Below are 19712 nucleotides of genomic sequence, written 5' to 3' on the forward strand. Positions count from 1 at the left end.
ATGTTGTAAAATTTGCCTACAACTGTTAAGATTTTAACATTATTACTTCTTTTGAAAACCGGGGGCCCCCATTAATAATGTTATGTTCTGTCCGTATTGCATATGCGCGAAGTGTGAGCGCTTCTATCAAAGAGATTACTGCTAGGCAGTGTTGCCAATTTTTTTAGTTCTCCAAGTGCCAAATTAATAAAAATCGACTAGCGAATGTTTTTAGAAGTTAGAGACTCTCATGTGCCCGTTCTGTACCGTTCCTAACATTACTCTTTGCGACGAGCTGCTTGTAATGCCGTCAGTCCCACACAATGCCACACAGCCATCTCTCTCACCTGCAGCATTGAGAGGCGATCATTCCTCTTCATATCGACGGCAAATGTTTTAGCATCGCGAGCGTGATGTATTTCCCTGCTACAGTCAAACCGATCTGCTTCTCCTTTGTCTTAAATGTAATAATTTAATTCTCTTCTTGCTGTTGTTCACAATCACAGAGATTTTAGTGACACCAGTCAAGCTTAGTTTGATGGATTTGAATTAAATTAGTTCAAATGTTTTTATTATTATTATTATTATTATTATTATTATTATTATTATTATTATAATCTAAACACAAAAATGGCTAATTAACTGTACATCAGGGTGCCCAAACTCGGTCCTGGAGGGCCGGTGTCCTGCAAGGTTTAGTTTGAACCTCAATCAGACACACCTGGGCTAACTAATCAAGATCTTACTAGGCTTTCTGGAAACATCTGTCCAGGTGTATTAAGACAAGTATAGGAGCTAAAATCTGCAGGACACCAGACCAAGTTTGGAGACCGCTGTACATAGTTTGTGAATGTTTTTTTTTCTTTGTGAATTTATTGCTTTAAATTTTATATTAGGAAGACAAAGGTTCCTTTAAATATTAAAATATACTTTTTTAACAGTTTATTTTTCAAAAATGCTAGGGCCCATGAATCACTAAGTTCGCCCCTGGTTGCCTCACAGCAAGAATGTCTCTGGTTCAAGTCCTTATCAGGCCAGTGAACGTTTCTGTCCAGAGTTTACATGTTCTGCTTATGCTTGCGTGGGTTACCCAAGGGTTCTCTGGTTTCTTCCTACAGTCCGAAGACATCGGACATAGATGAATTGACCAAACCAAATTTTCACCATAGATAAGTTCATAATAAGCAGTATATTTCTAGATAAATAAGCAGGGTTCTAGAGACCTACCAGAGCTCAAACTCCCCTCTCGCCCTGTAAATGGGAGGGAGCCCTGGACTCAAGGATCTTATGAGCTCAGGGCTCTCTCCTGAGACAGCATGCCAAACTCGCTTTATAGTCAATCATCAACTAAGTGTAAACTCTTGAATTATATGAAGCTCCAAGAATACTTTGGGCCAAAAATTGAAAAAGACTTTGTTTGTCTTTTCTGCATCAGGTCAGGTTGTGCATTTACTACGGTCGATACATATTGCCATTAGACTCAGCAATAGACAATTCAAATCAGTTATTATGTTAAATAACAAAAGCTTTAGAAACTCTGAATAAGAAAAAATGGCAATAGGTGGCAGTAAATATCATAATAAAAATGTAAAAAATAAAAAAAAATTACACGATTGCTATGTTGTTAATCTAACGTAACACACCAATCCTATAAAAAAAATAATTGAAAGGCTGATGACTTTTCATTTTCATGTTGTTTCATGTTTTATTTTACTATTAAAAACTACTATTTTTGTCTTCTGTGGGTTATGGTTAAAATATGGTAATTCTAATAGTTTAATACAATTAATTTGATTTTGGAAATCACCAAGCGACCCCCGTCATTGTCCGGCGACCCCCACTTCGGAAACCAATGTTCTAGGCAAATAAAAGTTATTGTTTTGTATTTAGAAAAAAAATAATTAGTCAAAATTAAGGGCATTTTTCCTTAAAACTAGCTAAACTATTTGCCAATGGGGTAACAAAAATAAACACTTCAAACCATTGGCAGCTTACCCCATTTGTAGATTATTTTGCTTGTATTAAGGCAAAGCTCACTTAAGTATGACTTACTATTTCTGAAAATAAAACTAGAGATATTTAACGAGACACAAACTCCAAGTATGATGAGTTTTTTGCAGTGAAAAATGCACTTTAAAAACCTATGATGCACTTATTTAACTGTTGGACAGGTGCCAAATGTGTTAATTATATTAAAACATTAAATCAACAGCCCAATTAATCATGCTACATTTGAAAGGAGTCCCAAGTAATATGTTTTTTCGAAACAGGCCCAACACTGCTTGTGCTTACTATAATGTTTTTTTATTAGGTTTTTTTTAACACATTATCTCTTTCTCTTATTCCGTTATTTTTCTTCTTAGATCCTCCTCAGAAGGTGTGGTTAGATGCTCCTTCACCAAATGTCTTCTTACACTCAGGTTCAACTCTTCGTTTAGTCTGTTTCTCCAGTGGTGGAAATCCTACCGGTCAACTTACCTGGCTAAAGGTGTAGTTTTGATTAAGGATAGACCACTCAAAAAATGAAAATGTAATCATCATTTACTCTCCCTCAAGTGTTTTAAAAAAATTATAAATGATTTATTCTTTAAAATACACAAAAGAAGACATTTTCAAGAATTTTGGGAACAAGTTGCCATTGGCATCCATAGTAATTAAAAAATTACTATGGAAGTCAATAGTTACAGATTTCCAGCATTCTTCAAACAATCTTCTTTTGTGTTCAACAGAGGATAGACAGGTTTGGGTGAGTAAATGATCTGTGACTTTTCATTTTAGTTGAACTATCTCATTAAATGATCTTTTATTTCTGTCATTAAATAATCCTCTGTGTTTTTAAACTCCAGAACAATAAAGTCGTGCCGACTGCATCGAAGCAGGTGTCTTCAGAGCGTGGTGTGTCACGAGAGCTGCTTCTCACCCTTCATCCCAGTGACAATCTGGCCACCTACCGCTGTGACTCCTCCAACAAAGCCAAAAAAGTCCTGTCCGCCCAAACCAAATTCAGGGTTCTGTGTATGTTTACAACACACTCACACAAAAAAATAATACATGTGTTAATAATATAATGTGTTGTTTACATTTGTCACTTGTCAGAGATGTCATGCAGCACATGATAAAAAATATTAATTTCTGTTTTTCATTTTTTGAAATTTATCTGACTGTCAAACATTAATAGCATGTCTTGTTAAACACAAACAGCTTAATTTGCACAAGATGCAAAACTATGAAATTTCCATCAAGTAAATACAAAACTTTGGGGTAGTTTGTTAGTTGGCTCATTCATTCTTTTGTTCATTTGCTCATTCATTCATTCACTCATCAACTAAAATAATACTTTTATTCAGTTAAGATGCATTAAATTGGTCAAAATTGAAGGTGTTTTGACTGGTTGGTTTGTTGGTTGGCTGGCTTGCTGGTTAGTTGGTTGGGTGTGTGGTTAGTTCCCTCATTCATTCTTTTGCATGTTTGTTTATTAATTCATTCATTCATTAACTAAAATAATACTTTTATTCTGTTAAGATGCATTAAATTGGTCAAAAGTGAAGGTGGGTGGGTAAGTGGGTGGGTTGGTTGGTTGGTTGGTTGGTTGGCTGGCTGATTGATTGGTTGTTTGGCTGGCTGGTTTGTTGGTTAGTTAGTTAGTTAGTTCGCTCATACATTCTTTTGCTTGTTTGTTCATTAATTCGTTCATTTATTAACTAAAATAATATATTTTTTTAAGTTAGGATGCATTTAATTGGTCAAAAGTGAAGGTGGCTTGGCTGGTTAGTTGGCTGATTGGTTGGTTGGCTAGTTAAGTAGTTGGTTGGTTGGTTGTTTAATTGCATGGTTGGTTGTTTGGTTGTTTGGTTGGTTGGTTGGTTGGTTGGTTGGTTAGTTCCCTCATTCATTCTTTTGCTCGTTTGTTCATTAATTTGTTCATTCATTAATTAAAATACTACTTTTATTCAGCTAGGATGCATTAAATTGGTCAAAAGGGAAGGTGGCTTGGTTTGTTGGTTGGTTGGTTGGTTGGTTGGCTGAATGGTTAGTTGGTTGGCTAGTTAGGTGGTTAGGTGGTTGGTTGGTTAATTGCATGGTTGGTTGGTTAGTTGGCTGTCTGGTTGGTTGGTTTATTGGTTAGTTAGTTAGTTAGTTAGTTAGTTCCCTCGTTCGTTCTTTTGCTGCTTTGTTTATTCATTCGTTCATTCATTAACTAAAATAATACTTTTATTCAGCTAGGATGCATTAAATTGGTCAGAAGTGAAGATAGGTTGGTTGATTGGTTGGCTGGTTAGTTATTTGGATGGATGGTTGGTTGGCTGGTTGGTTGGTTGGCTGGTTTGTTAGTTAGTTAATTGCATAGTTAGTTAGTTAGTTGGTTAGTTGGTTGGTTAGTTAGTTAGTTCGTTAGTTAGTTGGTTGGTTGGTTGGTTGGTTGGTTGGTTGGTTGGTTGGTTGGTTGGTTGGTTGGTTGGTTGGTTGGTTGGCTGGCTGGCTGGGTTGTTGGTTGGTTTGTTTGTTTGTTTGTTTGTTTGTTCTTTTGCTTATTTGTTGATTCATTCAGCTGGGATGCATTTAATTGCACAAAAGGGAGTGTAAATGCATTTAAATACATGATTATGATTAAAATAAATCTAGTTATTTTAAACTAACTGTCTATTCCTCTACGAAAACGATGGCAGAATAAGCTAAAAAATAATAAAATAAAATGTTCAAATATTCACTAACCTTTTAAACTTTTTATTTTTATGAAATGAATAAAATTCCCCAAGGAATATTTTCCAAGAATTTATATTCTCATCAACAATGTTAGTTGTCAGTAGTTTTGGGACAGAGCTGTTCTATTTGTCTATCTGTGAAATGACTATACACAAATTAAGATAATGCATATGCAAATATCTGCCAAATGACTATTTGCACAACTTTTTTTAAATGCTTTAAAAAGAAGATTCACCAACTCAGTTGCAGTCTCATTCTAATGTGTTGTTCTCTGTATTGTCAGTTCCTGCAGTGAGTGTGAAGATCGTGGCCAAGCAGAAGGAGCTGCGCAGGGGTCAGACTCTGGATCTGGACTGTCTGGCCGGCAGCAGCAATCCCACTGCAAATATCAGCTGGAGTCTGGGGCCCGTCATGTACTAAAACACAACCATCACACACATACACTAGCACACACTCAGCTAACACTGTAATATTCAGTCAACACTCCCAAGGGGTTTTGCTGCCCATCTTATTTATTCACAACAACAGACTGCAGATTTGCACCTGAGAACACAGGCGAATACAACATATTGAGTCTCACTGGTCTGAGGAATTTGGCTTCAAAATTACCCATGTAGTGTTCATAGTACTCTCTATTGTGCTATTATTCAGGTATTACTTCTTATATATGTTATATGTTCATCATACAAAAAAATATAATTACCGTATTTAATACATTGCGATAAATAAAACACAACAAATACAAAACAGTCAGTGAGGATGACTGTTGTCCTCTATTTCTTCAAAAGAGAAATAAAAAGAGTAAATACTGGCTCTTTCCTATCCTTAGATTGTGTATAGAGGAAGGATAAGTTTACCTTATCAGGATGCTGTGGGATTATTCTCAGCGGTTTAAAGTTTACTTTAGGATGTCACTGGCACGATTTTTAGTTTGCTAGGGATTCTGAGGTCATATATTAAAGATAAGACCACCAATTTCTGTGACCCAATTGATCATTACTGGAACCCTCCACTCCTTTTGACAATAGGCTCATTTTACAACTTCCTTAGAGTTGAATTTTACCATTTTTGGATACAATCAGCTGATCTCCGGGTCTGGCGGGAGCACTTTTAGCTTAGCTTAGCATAGATCATTGAATCAGATTAGACCATTAGCATCTGTCAAAAATATCAAAAATAAGTTATTTTTTCTATTTGAAGCTTGACTCTTCTGTAGTTACATTGTGCACTAAGACCGTTGGAAAATTAAAAGTTCCTATTTTTTTGGCCAATGTGTCTAGGAACTTGTTAGGGCCCATAACAAAACAATTGACTAATTTAAATTAATAAATAAGGCATGAACCAAACATAAAGACACCAGACTCTTGAATCTAAATTTGATTTTCTCGCCCATACTTTTTAATCAAAAAGGGTCAATCAAATTAGCAAAAACACAACACAGAAGACAAATTAGCACATAAAAATATATAGCAGGGAAGCACGGTCGCTCAGTGGTTAGCACTAACTACTAGCAGTAAATAAATAGACTCAATGATTGGCTACAAATCTGCGGATTTTTGTGCGCGCAGATTACGTGTGGGTCTAGTCATTGGTAATGGTGCATTGTTTTTGCAGCATGTTATGAGCTGTCAAACAGCATGTGAATATATGAAGAGTTCAGATGCAAAACCCTCTAAATCCATCAGACCTCTTTTCTTGTAAATGAGCATTTTCTATCAGGCTCCTATAATTAGGTTTAGAAGTTGCATTTTATATGTAATGATTAATGAAAAGGTTTTTAGCTAGTAAATAAAATAACCTTTTTTCAAAAATGTCACTTTAGACAATTCTTTGGTTTTTAACAAAGTAAATTTTCTCTTGCGTCAAGACCAGGCTCTAAATCCACCTATTGGGACAAGACATTGTAATTAGTTGACAATTACTAAAGATGCAATTAGAAAGTATTTTACCAAACATAAAACACATTACACAAACCACCTAAAATTAAAAATAGATAAATCTGTCAAGTAAGTGGCGGTTCATTCCGCTGTGTTAAACCAGGGAAAAAGTAGAAGGAAAATGAATGAGTGAAATCTGTAAAGTAAATGCATTAATCAATAACATTAAAACTAACAATTATTAGGTCAATGTAAACATTGTAAACTAAGCTTGCTAATGTAGTGTAAAAATATTGTGTAACATCAATATCTGCATTGTCCATTATTATAAATAGATTAGAAGAGGTATATGTTGAACATGTACTACGTGCCTAAAGCATTCACTCAATGTCATTATCTCATTTTTCGTGGAAGTGGCTTTTAGCGGCTTTTGCACTGAACTCTTCAAATATTCCTGCAAATAAATCGCAAATTGTGTCATGTTGCAAATATTTGTATCTTGTGTTCTATTGATGACATCATCAGCGAAGTTGATGCCGACTCGACTTTGAAAACATAAAAGTCGACCTCCAAAAATATAGTCATTCAACTCCTACCGTACGATTGATCTACTGTAAGTGACCCAAGCCAAATATAGGAACTTTTGAACTAATACTATAGACACTTGAATTGTAAATAACTCCATATAAGTAGTTCACCCAAAGTGAAAAGGTACTATTTACTCTCCCTAATGCTTCCTTTTTGAGTTTTTTTCTTTTGTTGAACACAAAGGAAGATATTTTGAAGAAAGCTGAAAATCTGTATCTGTTGATTTCCATAGCCAAACACTGTTCTTCAAAATATCTTCTTTTTTGTTTTACTGAAGAAAGTCAAACAGGTTTGGACCAAGTAAAGGATGAGTGAATGATGAGAGAGCTTTCACTATCTGTTCGAAAAGAGCGGAATTTGAACTCTTTTATTGAGCTCTTTGTAGAAGCAAGGAAGTTATTCCTTACACTTATATAGCGCTTTTCTGGATAATCAAAGCGCTTTACACATTATTGGGGGGAATCTTCTCATCCACCACCAGTGTGTAGCATTCGCCTGGATGATGCGACGGCAGCCATATTGCGCCAGACCGCACACCACTCACCTGCTGATTGGTGGAGAGAAAACAGAGTGATGAAGCCAGTTAAGATATGGAGATGGTTAGGAGGCCATGGTGGCCAGTGGGCAGATTTGGCCAAGATGCCGGGGTTAAACCTCCACTGTTTTTTTTGAAGGACATCTTGGGATTTTTAACGACCATAGAGTGTCAAGACCTCAGTTTAACATCTCATCTGAAAGACAGTGCTCACTGAGCAGTATAGAATCCCCATCAATATACTGGGGTATTAGTTATACATCAATATACTGTGGGGTACAGAGACCACAGGTTGAGCGCCCCCTGCAGGCCTCTCTAACACCACTTCCAGCATCAGCCTAGCTTTCCCATGTGGTCTCCCATCCAGGTACTGACTGGGCGTAGCCCTGCTTCAGTGGGTGACCATGTGAGAGTTGCAGAGAGCTAGCTCCCGGCAATGTGTGCTGCTGAAGTGTGAAATGTTTGCAAAAAGCTAATGAGCAGTTTGGCAATGCCTCATTTAAAAAAAAAAAAAAAAAAAAAAAACATCTGTATTATATTTCGACTGGCAGCCGGTGATCACTAAGTCATTACCTTGTTAGAATCTGTCTCTAGCGCTATCAATATGTGGCCAGTTGGAGAAATAAAAACCAAAAAATCAACTTTATTACAGTTGTGAGCAGATCAGATGTGTTTTCAAGCCAAAACGTTATGCCTCGGCTTTCATTTCCAAAGAAATCCAGCTATAAAGTGTCAGAGTTTGTGAGCGGAGGAGTGGTCTGCTTCCAGTTTTTATAGGTTCTCGGTTTTGTCGGATGGTCCCCGCGGGACCCTAACACATGTCGGGCAAACAAAAGATTTCACAGCAGGCGAACGCTCTTTCTGTGAAGGGCTTTATCGAATATTCATAGTCTATTTTGGCGACGTTACTCCGAGGGGAATGTTTTTGAACATTTTTCTTCCTTGTATAAAGCGTCTATGTAAAATAACACTGTAAATCATGTCATGTCTTTTATAAGGCTTGTTTTTTCTCTCTCTCTGTTTCTGTCAGACTGAAGGGAGTGGACCAGGCACCAAAAAGGGCTGAATTTGGTGGGATGTCCCGGACTAGTAAGCTGTCGCTGACTCTTGAATCCCATCACTGGCGGAAGCGGATCACCTGTCAGGCCTTCAGTAATGTGCTTTCTGAGGGAGTCAACAACTTCTACAGTCTCGATGTGCTCTGTGAGTTTACCAGCATGTGTTTTTTTAAATATATACTGTATATACAGTTGAAGTCATAATTGTTAGCCCCCCCTTTGAATTTTTTCTTTTTTAAATATTTTCCAAATGATGTTTAACAGAGCAAGGAAATTTTCACAGTATGTCTGATAATATTTTTTCTTCTGGAGAAAGTATTTTTTTTTTTTTTGCTTTATTTCGACTTGGAAAAAAGCAGTTTTTAACTTTTTACCAAACATTTTATGGTCAAAATTATTTGCCCCTTTAAACTCTTATTTTTTCCCGATAGTCGACAGAACAAACCATCGTTACACAATAACTTGCCTAATTACCCAACATGCCTAGTTAAGCTTTTAAATGTCACTTTAAGCTGTATAGAAGTGTCTTGAAAAATATCTAGTGAAATATTATTTACTGTCATCATGGCAAAGATAAAAGAAAACAGAAATTGGGGAAAAAAATAAACAGTGGGGCTAATAATTCTGACTTCAACTGCATACTCTTGATTTATTAGCCATCTCCCATATTTTCCCCCAATTTCTGTTTAACGGAAAGAAGTTTTTTTTTTAACACATTTCAAAACATAACAGTTTTAATAACTCATTTCTAATAACTGATTTCTTTTATCCTTGCTATGATGACAGTAAATAATATTTATGTACAATATATTTTTTAGGAGACTAGTATTCAGCTTAAAGTGACATTTAAAGGCTTAACTAGGTTACTTGGGTTAATCAGACAAGTAAGAATAAGGCAATTATAAAACTTTTATTATATAAAAGTCATTATATAACTATGATTTGTTCTGTAGACAGTCGAAATAAAATATTGCTGAAAGAGGCCAATGGTATGGAACTTAAAATGGTTGTAAAAAATAAAAAATTGCTTTTATTCTAGCCGAAATAAAACAACTAAGACTTTCTCCAGAAGAAAACTGTGAAAATCTCCTTGCTTTTTTAAACATAATTTACACAGGATCACAGGAGGGCTAATGATTTTGACTTCAACTGCATATACTAGGGCTACAAATCAGTGCTTGATCAAAATCATTTTGCATGATATGCTAATGTTGTCAACAAAACTGGTTATAATGGTTGGACTTGTTAGTTAATAATTGATTAAGTCATTTACTGGCATTGAATAGATATTAAAAAATAATGGGCTTTAGAAGTCAATACATGTGTCGACTTAATTTCCATTGTATTTAATGTAAGCCATTTTGCAATAGATTTTTTTAGGCTCTACACATTTATTATATATATATATATATATATATATATATATATATATATATATATATATATATATATATATATATATATATATATATATATATATATATATATATATATATATATATATATAAAATTAATTTTCTATTAAATAAATAATCCCATTAATTATTAATTTGCTTATAATTCATTTATTTATAATTTATTTTATTATTTTTTATGTATTTAACATACACATCAAAATATGATAAATAATATGATCATTTACTTATCCCATATTTACATAAATAACTAAATAAACACAATATTTTATTATTTTATTATTTAACTGTTTAACAAATTGTTTAATTTAAATTGATTTGTTCATTGAATTATAATAAATGAATTAATAGATGTGTAAATGTTTCTGTTCCATAAATAATTAAAAATTATCGTTTTATTTATTTATTTATTTATTATTAATTTTTTTATTTTTTTATTTAACATGTACATCAATTATAATGGGATCCTTTACTTATCCCATAATTACATAAATAACTAATTACTCAATGTAAATTGATTTGTTCATTGATTTAAAATAAATGCATAGTAATGAATTAATAAATGTGTAATAAACAATAAAATAAATAAATCAGATACTTTTTTCTGTTCCATAAATCAATAAAAATAATCCCTTTATTTTTTTTTATTTATTTGTTTTTTGTTTGTTTATTTGTTTGTTTAACATACACATCAATTATGATAAATAATAGAATCAATCACTTATCCCATATTTACATAAATAATTAAACTAATGAATTAATACATGTGTAATTAACAATAAATTTATATTTAAATAATATATTTATATTTAATTTATTTATATTCTTTTTATACTTCCCTATAAATTATTCTGCATTATCTCATGAATTAAATACCAATAATTAAAGATAAATGATTATTTTATTCATTTATTTTCTGAATAAGAAGGCATTTATTATTATTAACATTTTTGTATTATAACAGATCAAAAATATTGTATTAATATTACATTTTTAATTAAAATATATACTTTAAATAAATATGAAATGTAATGCCAATAATAAATAATTGACAATTTACAGCATTTCATATTATTTCATATATTTAAATACATTAAATACATGTTTTATTTTTTAAGAATAAATTTATTGATTAAAAGTGTTTAATTTAAGTATTTTATGTACTGATTTTCCATTATTTAATTACTGAAAATTATTAAAACATATGATGTGATACTTTGGTATTTTATTAATTATTATATAATAATGCATTATTTCAAATAAAAATATGTAAATTAAGTTTATCTTGTATTTGTTATTATAGTTTATTATTTTAAAATTATTAAATAGAAGAAATTATATAAAATAAAACAATTAAATAAAATATATATTAAAAAAAAAATTAAACAAATTGAATTATAAATTTTTTTTCTAACTAGTGCACATTTTCTTTTACATCATATGAAAAAGAGTGTAAAGAGTAATATCCTTGAACATTCTGTTACTGTAGATCTGTAAAGATATGCTTTTATTGTGCTCTGGTAAGCACTGTGATGTATAGAATGAGTTTATATCCTTTATTGCTTATGGCGAGTGTGTGTGTGTGTGTGTGTGTGTGTGTGTGTGTGTGTGTGTGTGTGTGTGTGTGTGTGTGTGTGTGTGTGTGTGTGTGTGTGTGTGTGTGTGTGCGTGTGTGCGTGTGTGCGTGTGTGCGTGTCTTTGTGTGTGTGTGTGTGTGTGTGTGTGTGTGTCTTTATGTGTGTGTGTGTCTTTGTGTCTGCAATGATTATGGTTTGACTTTGATGTTGTTTTGTCTGATCCATCTAGCCACCTCTTCAAAGCCTGATGCGCTTTCTGAGCATGACGGAATGACACCGTGTGTGAATGTGTGTGCGTATGTGTGTGTTTCGTTCACACAGCTTGATTATTGCACATCCTCCACAGTTTGTGATTTTTATATCTGTCTATGTAAGAACAGACCATTAATTATCACTCTCTCTCTGTTTTATTGTCTTATATTAAGATTATATTTCATCTTTTACTTTCGCAGTGAGTGTTTGAGCATCTGTGTGCATCTGCTTGTAAATGTTAGCAAACGGTTTGTGTTGAAATCGGAGTCCTCATTCGTGTACATAAATGAGACAAAGACACAGAAGCCCCTTCAGAGAGATCAACGGCACAATAAATCATGCGCTTTTATTCACAACAGTTCAATCCACACGCTAAAACGGATGCTTTCTACAATTAACTTTATGGCTCCTGTGAATTGAGGAACATTTGAATAGTCGTTATTTTGATAGAATTTTTAAATGTTAACTTGTCTTTAGAGCATATGTATTTGGTTTATTTTATATTTTCATATCTTATAATTCAGTTTTGATTTGCAGTATTTTGCTAAATCAATTTATTTTATTTTTTCTAAAACAAACTGCTGTCTAGTTATAGTCAACATAGGCTCATTCTGAAAACGTAACTCTGTATACATTTATGCAAAGTAAAATAAAAAATATACAGTAAATATGTGAAGTATTGTATGATAACTTTACAGTGTGAACAAGGATGCAGTACGCCGACTGGAACATACCATAAAGATATTTGTAATGCAGCAGAATATTTTATTTTATTTTATTGCAAATCAACAAATCTAAATAATAAATTAAATAATTAATATTGTGCAGTATTATTACAATTTAAAATATTTGTTTGGTTGGTGTTGAAAATAGTTGTGAACAGCAATCATTCCATAATACTTTTATTTATTTTATTTTATTTGTTTGTTTAATTTGTTGCAAATCAATGGATTGATCAATTAAATTAATTCTAAACAATTTAATTTTATTTATATTTTATTTTATTTTTGGAATAACGAAATAAAAGTACTGGATTGGACTCCCCAAGTAGATTAACATTTAAATAAAGATTATTATTCATCAAAATAATTAATTCTCATTTTATTCATTAAGAAAGATAAAAAAGTATAGTATTATCTCATAACTGCAGTGTGAACAAGGATGCAATATGCTGACTGAAACAGATCATAAAGATATTCGTAATGCAGCAGAACATTTTTATTTCATTTTATTTATTTATTTTTTTAGTATTATTATTTGTAAACGTATACTAGTGTATGTATATTAATAAATGCATAAAATAAACTAATAAATGTATTAACTATTATATCCATTATTCAAAATAGTTCACTTGTTTTGTAAACAAATATTTATTTACAGAAAAAAAATCTACATTTAAAATTGAAATATAAATGTTTACATTAGTATAAATAATAGTGTGTTAATTTCAGTACAGAAGTGTCAGTCTGGAATTAGACTTGCTAATATATTATGAGATAATCTGTTAGATTTATTGCTTTCGTACCGTATGGTGTGTGATGCACTTTTCCTATGTTCATCATTACAGTTTGTCTCTAAAAATACATTCACCAGCACGTTAGCACCTTCCAATATCTGTTTGATTCAGTTCCTCCAGAGTTTTCGGATGAGCAGCCCGATGAAGTCCAGGTCATTGAGGACGAAACTGCCATGCTTCCGGCCAAAGTCTCTGCAAACCCAGACGAAATCACCTGCGAGTGGATCTTCCAAGGCGAGAAGCTTGTGAAAGGTACAGCAGACGACAGACTGTACATGACACTATGAGCGTAAACACACATTGCCATATGCACTCTGAATAAAACATCGATAGGTTCTGGCACTGCACCTTTGGCAGATGTGATCTTGCTAATGTATGCACCCTAAATGAGCGCCGCTGTCGCTCTGAATGCAATGCAGCTCTTCCGGTCTTCATTTTGCTGTTGAAAGCTCAGCAGTCCTGCATAGAGGTCCCTGAGGTATTCCTGCAAGAAGGGCTTGAGCAGATTAGCCTGCTGTTTTCAGTAGCCACTCTTCCATTGTTGGGTCAGTGCAAGCCAGAGTTTACAATGGAGCGGATGGGACAATAGCCTTGAGCTCAAGCAGAGAAGCCAAAATCAGAACAGTAATCTAAAATACGCTTATAGTATGCCCATATGATCAAAATTTGAGTTTGTTGATTGCTAGAATTAATGTGTTAGCCTTAAAGGAACACTACACATTTTGAAAATAGACTCATTTAACAAGTCCCCTATAATTAAACAACTGAGTTTTACATATTCAGCCTATATTTGTGTCTGGTGGCAACACTTTTAGCTTAGCTTAGCATAAGTCATTGTGTCAGATTAGACCATTAGCGTCTGAAAAATCCCCACCTTATTTTTTCTATTTAAAGCTCGACTCTTCTGTAGTTACACTGTGTACTTAGACTGACAGAAAATTAAAAGTTGCTATTTTCTAGGCTGATATGGTGTTATAACACACTCTCCTTGCCGGATAAATAAGATCTAGCCACTGATGCCAGATCCTGTCAGAAAATGTCTAGTTCTCTGGGTATCTAGAAAACAAACCAGCGGAGCCAAATACCCAAACTAACTTGTAACTAGTGTTAACTAGTATTTAACTGAATTAACAATCTCCTATCTATATAGGAATTGACTGAGAAAGCTAGAGAGGAGCAGCAGACGTAGTAAGGATGATAAAGAAAGTTTAGAGTACATTAAATAATTTAGTTGTGTATGATTGTCTGACCATGATAGGTCCAACGAGTGTTATTAGACCACAAGCAACAGCAATGGAAAATTACTTGACCAGAGACAATACAGACCTTGAAATGGAGATATTTTCTTATCTCTTACTCATGAAAGCAGGTGTTGCTTAAATCCACGCAGTCATAAGATTAAACGACATGAAAAAGGAAAATGATATGAAATAATAATAAAAGGAAATAATAATAAAGCAGTAATTATAGGAAAAATAGTAATAATAAAATATAAAAACATAATAAAATGACAAATAATAATAGTAATAATTAAATCTTTACTAATAATCCATAAAATGATATAATGATAATTATATAAAGGACTTATGGTCATATTATTAATTAAAAAAAATTAAATGAAGAATAAATGAATATAATCAAATAAAAAATAAAGCACAACACAAATGAGTGGGTGCTTTCTTGAAGCAACACACACATGTTTGCTACAAGGATCCTTAGTTAGATTCTTCAATGGCTAGGAACTTTACTCTCATTCCAGTATAATAATCAGGAAACGTTGCTGCAGTACTATGGCTGCAGCAGGCGCAATAATATTACTTAGTGCCTTAAAATCGGCTAACTTCCGTTAATATAATTAACATGTTCATCTTTTTTCACAGGAAACTTGCTTTGCAACTATGGAGACATTTGTGAGAGACAATTCAAAGCATAATTACTTTGTTGCAGATCCTGAGCCATATATATTTGAACTGGAATAGCAAGATGCTAATGGTCTAATCCGATTCAGTAATCTATGCTAAGCTAAAAGTGCTTCTATAGGACCTAGAGATTGACTGAATGAATTTAAAAAATGGTAAAATTAAACTGTTTAACTCTGAGGGAGTTATAAACTATAGAGGGAGTAATGAATTCATTGATTAAAAGAATGTTCTTTCAAAGGAAAAGTTTATCCCAAAATAAAAATGTACAGTAACACTTTATTTTGATGGTCCATTTGAGTATTAGTAGACTGTCAGCTTTATATCTGCTGATACTGATCCTTCAACAAACATTTAATTGACTATGAGTCAGTCAAGTGCATGTCTACTTACACTAACCCTAACCCCAACCCCAACTTAACAGTCTACTTTCAGTCTAATGAGAATTAGTTGGCATGTAGATGCAATGCAATCTGAATTCATCAAACAGACCATCAAAATAAAGTGCGACCAAATGTGCTTACTATTTACTCAAACTCAATTAGTTTCAAATCTTTATAATTATTGTTTGTCTGTTGAACACAAACCAGATATTTTGAAGAAAGTTTGAGACTAGTACATGTAGCTATTGATATTCATAGTAGGGAAAATTACTATAGAACTCAACAAACAACTAAAATCCACAGTACAAGCGAATGGCAAAATCCAGAATGGCGTCTGATTAGATTTGTGTGGCAGAACAAAGAGTGGAACACAAATCCCTTAATAAAATAGATATAATGTCGTCTTTTTAATATGTGGCTACAGAGTCACTGACATCCTGAAGTAAACTCAAAATCTCTCAGGATAATCCTGCAGCTCGTTTTTACACAATCTCAGGATTTGATGGATCCAGTATTTCCTCTTTCTATTGCTCTTTTTAAGAAGAGAGAGAATAACAAAATCATCCTCGCTGCTTGAAGACTTGCATTTTAATATGCAAATGAGGCTTTATTTCATTAAGTATGCACTGATTTGCATACATTTCTAGCACTTGTTTATTTTTGTAGACATATTAGAGTCAAAGGTTTTTACAGCAGGGATTTTGGCGTATCTCTTTTATCATTCCATAAATCAGAAAAAACAACAGACAGAAAAATTTATATATCTATACATTTCCACAGCTTTTTGTTGAATAAAATTTTGCATAATCGGGCAAATTATACACTCATCGGTCACTTTATTAGGTACACCTTACTAGTACCCGTTTGGACCCTTTTTTAGCTTCAGAACTGTCTTAATCCTTTGAGGCATAGATTTAACAAGGTATTGGAAATATTCCTCAGAGTTTTTGCTCCATATTGACATGATAGCATCACACAGTTACTGCAGTTTCGTCGGCTGAACATTGACGATGAGATTCCCCTGTTGCACCACATCCCAAAGGTGCTCTATTGAACTGAGGTCTGGTGACTGTGGAGGTCATTTGAGTACAGTGAACTCATTGTCATGTTCAAGAAACTAGTGTCAGATGATTCACACTTTAGAACATGGCGCGTTATCCTGCTGGATGTAGCCATCAGAAGATGGGTACACTGTGGTCATAAAGGGATGGACATGGTCAGCAACAATAATCAGGTAGCTCAATTGGTAATAATGGGCCCAAAGTGTGCCAAGAAAATATCCCCCACACCATTACACCACCACCACCTCCAACCTGAACTGTTGATACAAGACAGAATAGATCAATGCTTTCATGTTGCTGACACCAAATTCTGACCCTACCATCTGCATGTCGCAGCAGAAATAAAGATTCATCAGACCAGGCAAAGTTTTTACAATCTTTCATTGTCCAATTTGGTGAGCCTGTGCGAATTGAAGTCTCAGTTTCCTGTTCTTAGCCGACAAGAGTGGCAGCCAGTGTGGTCTTGTGCTGCTGTAGCCCATCCGCCTCAAGGTTGGACGTGTTGTGCATTCAGAGATGCTCTTCTGCATACCTCGGTTGTACTGAGTGGTTATTTGAGTTACTGTTGCCTTTACATGAGCTCGAACCAGTCTGGCCATTCCTCTCTGGCATCAACAAGGCATTTTCACCCACAGAAATGCCGCTCACTGGATATTTTCTCTTTTTCTGACTATTCTCTTTAAACCCTAAAGATCGTTGTGCGTGAAAATCCCAGTAGATCAGCAGTTTCTGAAATAATCAGACCAACCTGTCTGGCACCAACAACCATGCCACGTTCAAAGTCACTTAAATCACTTTTCTTCCCCATTCTGATGCTCGGTTTGAACTACAGCAGATCGTCTTGACCATGTCTACATGCCTAAATGCATTGAGTTGCTGCCATGTGATTGGCTGATTAGAAATTTGCGTTAACAAGCAGATGGACAGGTGTACCTAATAAAGTGGCCGGTGAGTGTTTACGAACGTCTGTCTGTAAAAACCTGCAGAATACATATACTGTATGAATAAAACTCTGCAGTTTTAGTAGATATGTATGGCTTAGTGTAGGAAAAATTGATTGTGTTTAAGAAAATGGGCTTTAAAACATGTATTTTAATTGATCAAGTGTGACAAAAACACCTAAACGTGTGTTTTGGATGTTTTCTTTTTATTAGAATAAAAAATAAAACACTTAATTAAAAGCCAAGAGCACTAACTGTAAAAAGCTGCTAGCCCTGGCACATACTAGTGGACTCGTGTTTGTCCTGAAAGTGTAAAACGCATGTACATGCGCTGGGTTTATGTTTGTTTTGGTGGTTTGGTGTTGTCGCAGCTTTGTGTGATTCTCCTGTTTCGTGTGGGTTGTGTCACGTCTCTGTGTGTGTTTCATGTGGTTGCTGTATCATGTCTCTTGTATCTGTTTGTGACAGAAAGAGATCCTCGTTATACCTTCAGTGACTGGACTCTGGAGATCGTGAACGTGTCTCGGCGGGACGGGGGCGATTACATCATCGAGTGCTCCAACGCGGAGGGGACCAACCGCACCAAACTCAGACTGGATGTACAATGTGAGCAACTCTAAACTCATTCTAAACATTTTGACACCCAGCGATACTCGAATACCCTGTCAGAAAAGTCTTGTGGCTGGTAGTGTCTGGTATAATGGTAATATTCTTTTGTGTGTTTAGATAAATATGGCCACTGTGTAAATGCATAGTACAGTTACAAGCATATTGCCACGTTATATTGTTATGATAACATGAAATTGTCACCTTCAGTGATTTCCTGAAGATAAATAGCAGCAAATAACACAACTGGAATAATTACAGCAGTCGCGATCGTCTGATCTCATATGAAGTAAGAGATCATCATGACATATGATGACATGTGCAGGTGCTATCTCATTTCTTCACACTCTGTTTCATGGGCCAAGAGGAAGGGGTAGGGGTACAAAAATACAATTGGGATTGGGCCTATATATATTCAGTTTTATCAGTAGATTATTCATCTTTTCTTATTGTTAATTGTCATTTAAATTAAAAATTGAAAACTAGCAGTAACTAGAGAGAGAACCTAATTAAAAGTGGGCCAATGAAACTTCACTGACGGTGCTGTTAGCCAGCGTCATATGACACTGTTGACAGTCAAGGCTGGTTGGAAGACAAAATCATATTATCATCAACGATGACAAAGGGTCCACATCTCTGCATATAACTTGTAATGTTACATGAACTGAACACATTAACATTTAATACACATATCAAATATTCACAATGCCAGTTGTTCCAAACAAAATGTACACTGTCAGAAATTCTGGGTTCCACACAATCCCTTCATCTCGTCTCAATGCAAATCGATTAGTTAACTTAATAGTTTTTGCAATTTTAAGTTAATTGAACATAAAACAATTAAGTTGTCTTTAAAAAAACAAGAACTGTTGTTTCAGCTCATTCTAAATAAGTAGTTTGATCAAGTACATTTACATTGTACAGTAAATCAATGTAAAGAATATAAATATGGATGGATGGATGGATGGATTATAGTTTTGCTGATATTTTATAAATTATTATGATAGATGGATGGATGGATGGATGGACGGATGGATGGATGGATGAATGGATAGGTAGGTAGGACCGTGCTGTTTCAGCTCATTTTAAATAAGTAGTTTGAACAAGTACATTTACATTGTACAGTAAATCAATGTAAAGAATATACTGTAAATACGGATGGATGGATGGATGGGTGGATAGTTTTGCTGATAGTTTACAAATTATTATGATAGATAGATAGATAGATAGATAGATAGATAGATAGACAGACAGACAGACAGACAGACAGACAGACAGACAGACAGACAGACAGACAGACA

At 34.0% G+C, this 19712-nt stretch overlaps 1 protein-coding gene across 1 annotated transcript in view; it reads left to right on the plus strand.

Moving 5' to 3' along the window:
* Positions 1-19712, plus strand: part of nphs1 (NPHS1 adhesion molecule, nephrin) — a 177781-nt gene that overhangs the window by 106684 nt on the left and 51385 nt on the right. The window contains exons 13-18 of the mRNA XM_056473002.1: positions 2343-2467; positions 2826-2994; positions 4967-5096; positions 8714-8886; positions 13613-13753; positions 18274-18411. Of these exons, the coding sequence (XP_056328977.1) occupies positions 2343-2467; positions 2826-2994; positions 4967-5096; positions 8714-8886; positions 13613-13753; positions 18274-18411 (876 nt within the window). The remainder of the gene's footprint in view (positions 1-2342; positions 2468-2825; positions 2995-4966; positions 5097-8713; positions 8887-13612; positions 13754-18273; positions 18412-19712) is intronic.

This window comes from Danio aesculapii, chromosome 15 (genome assembly GCF_903798145.1).
Source record: "Danio aesculapii chromosome 15, fDanAes4.1, whole genome shotgun sequence".
NCBI lineage: Eukaryota > Metazoa > Chordata > Actinopteri > Cypriniformes > Danionidae > Danio > Danio aesculapii.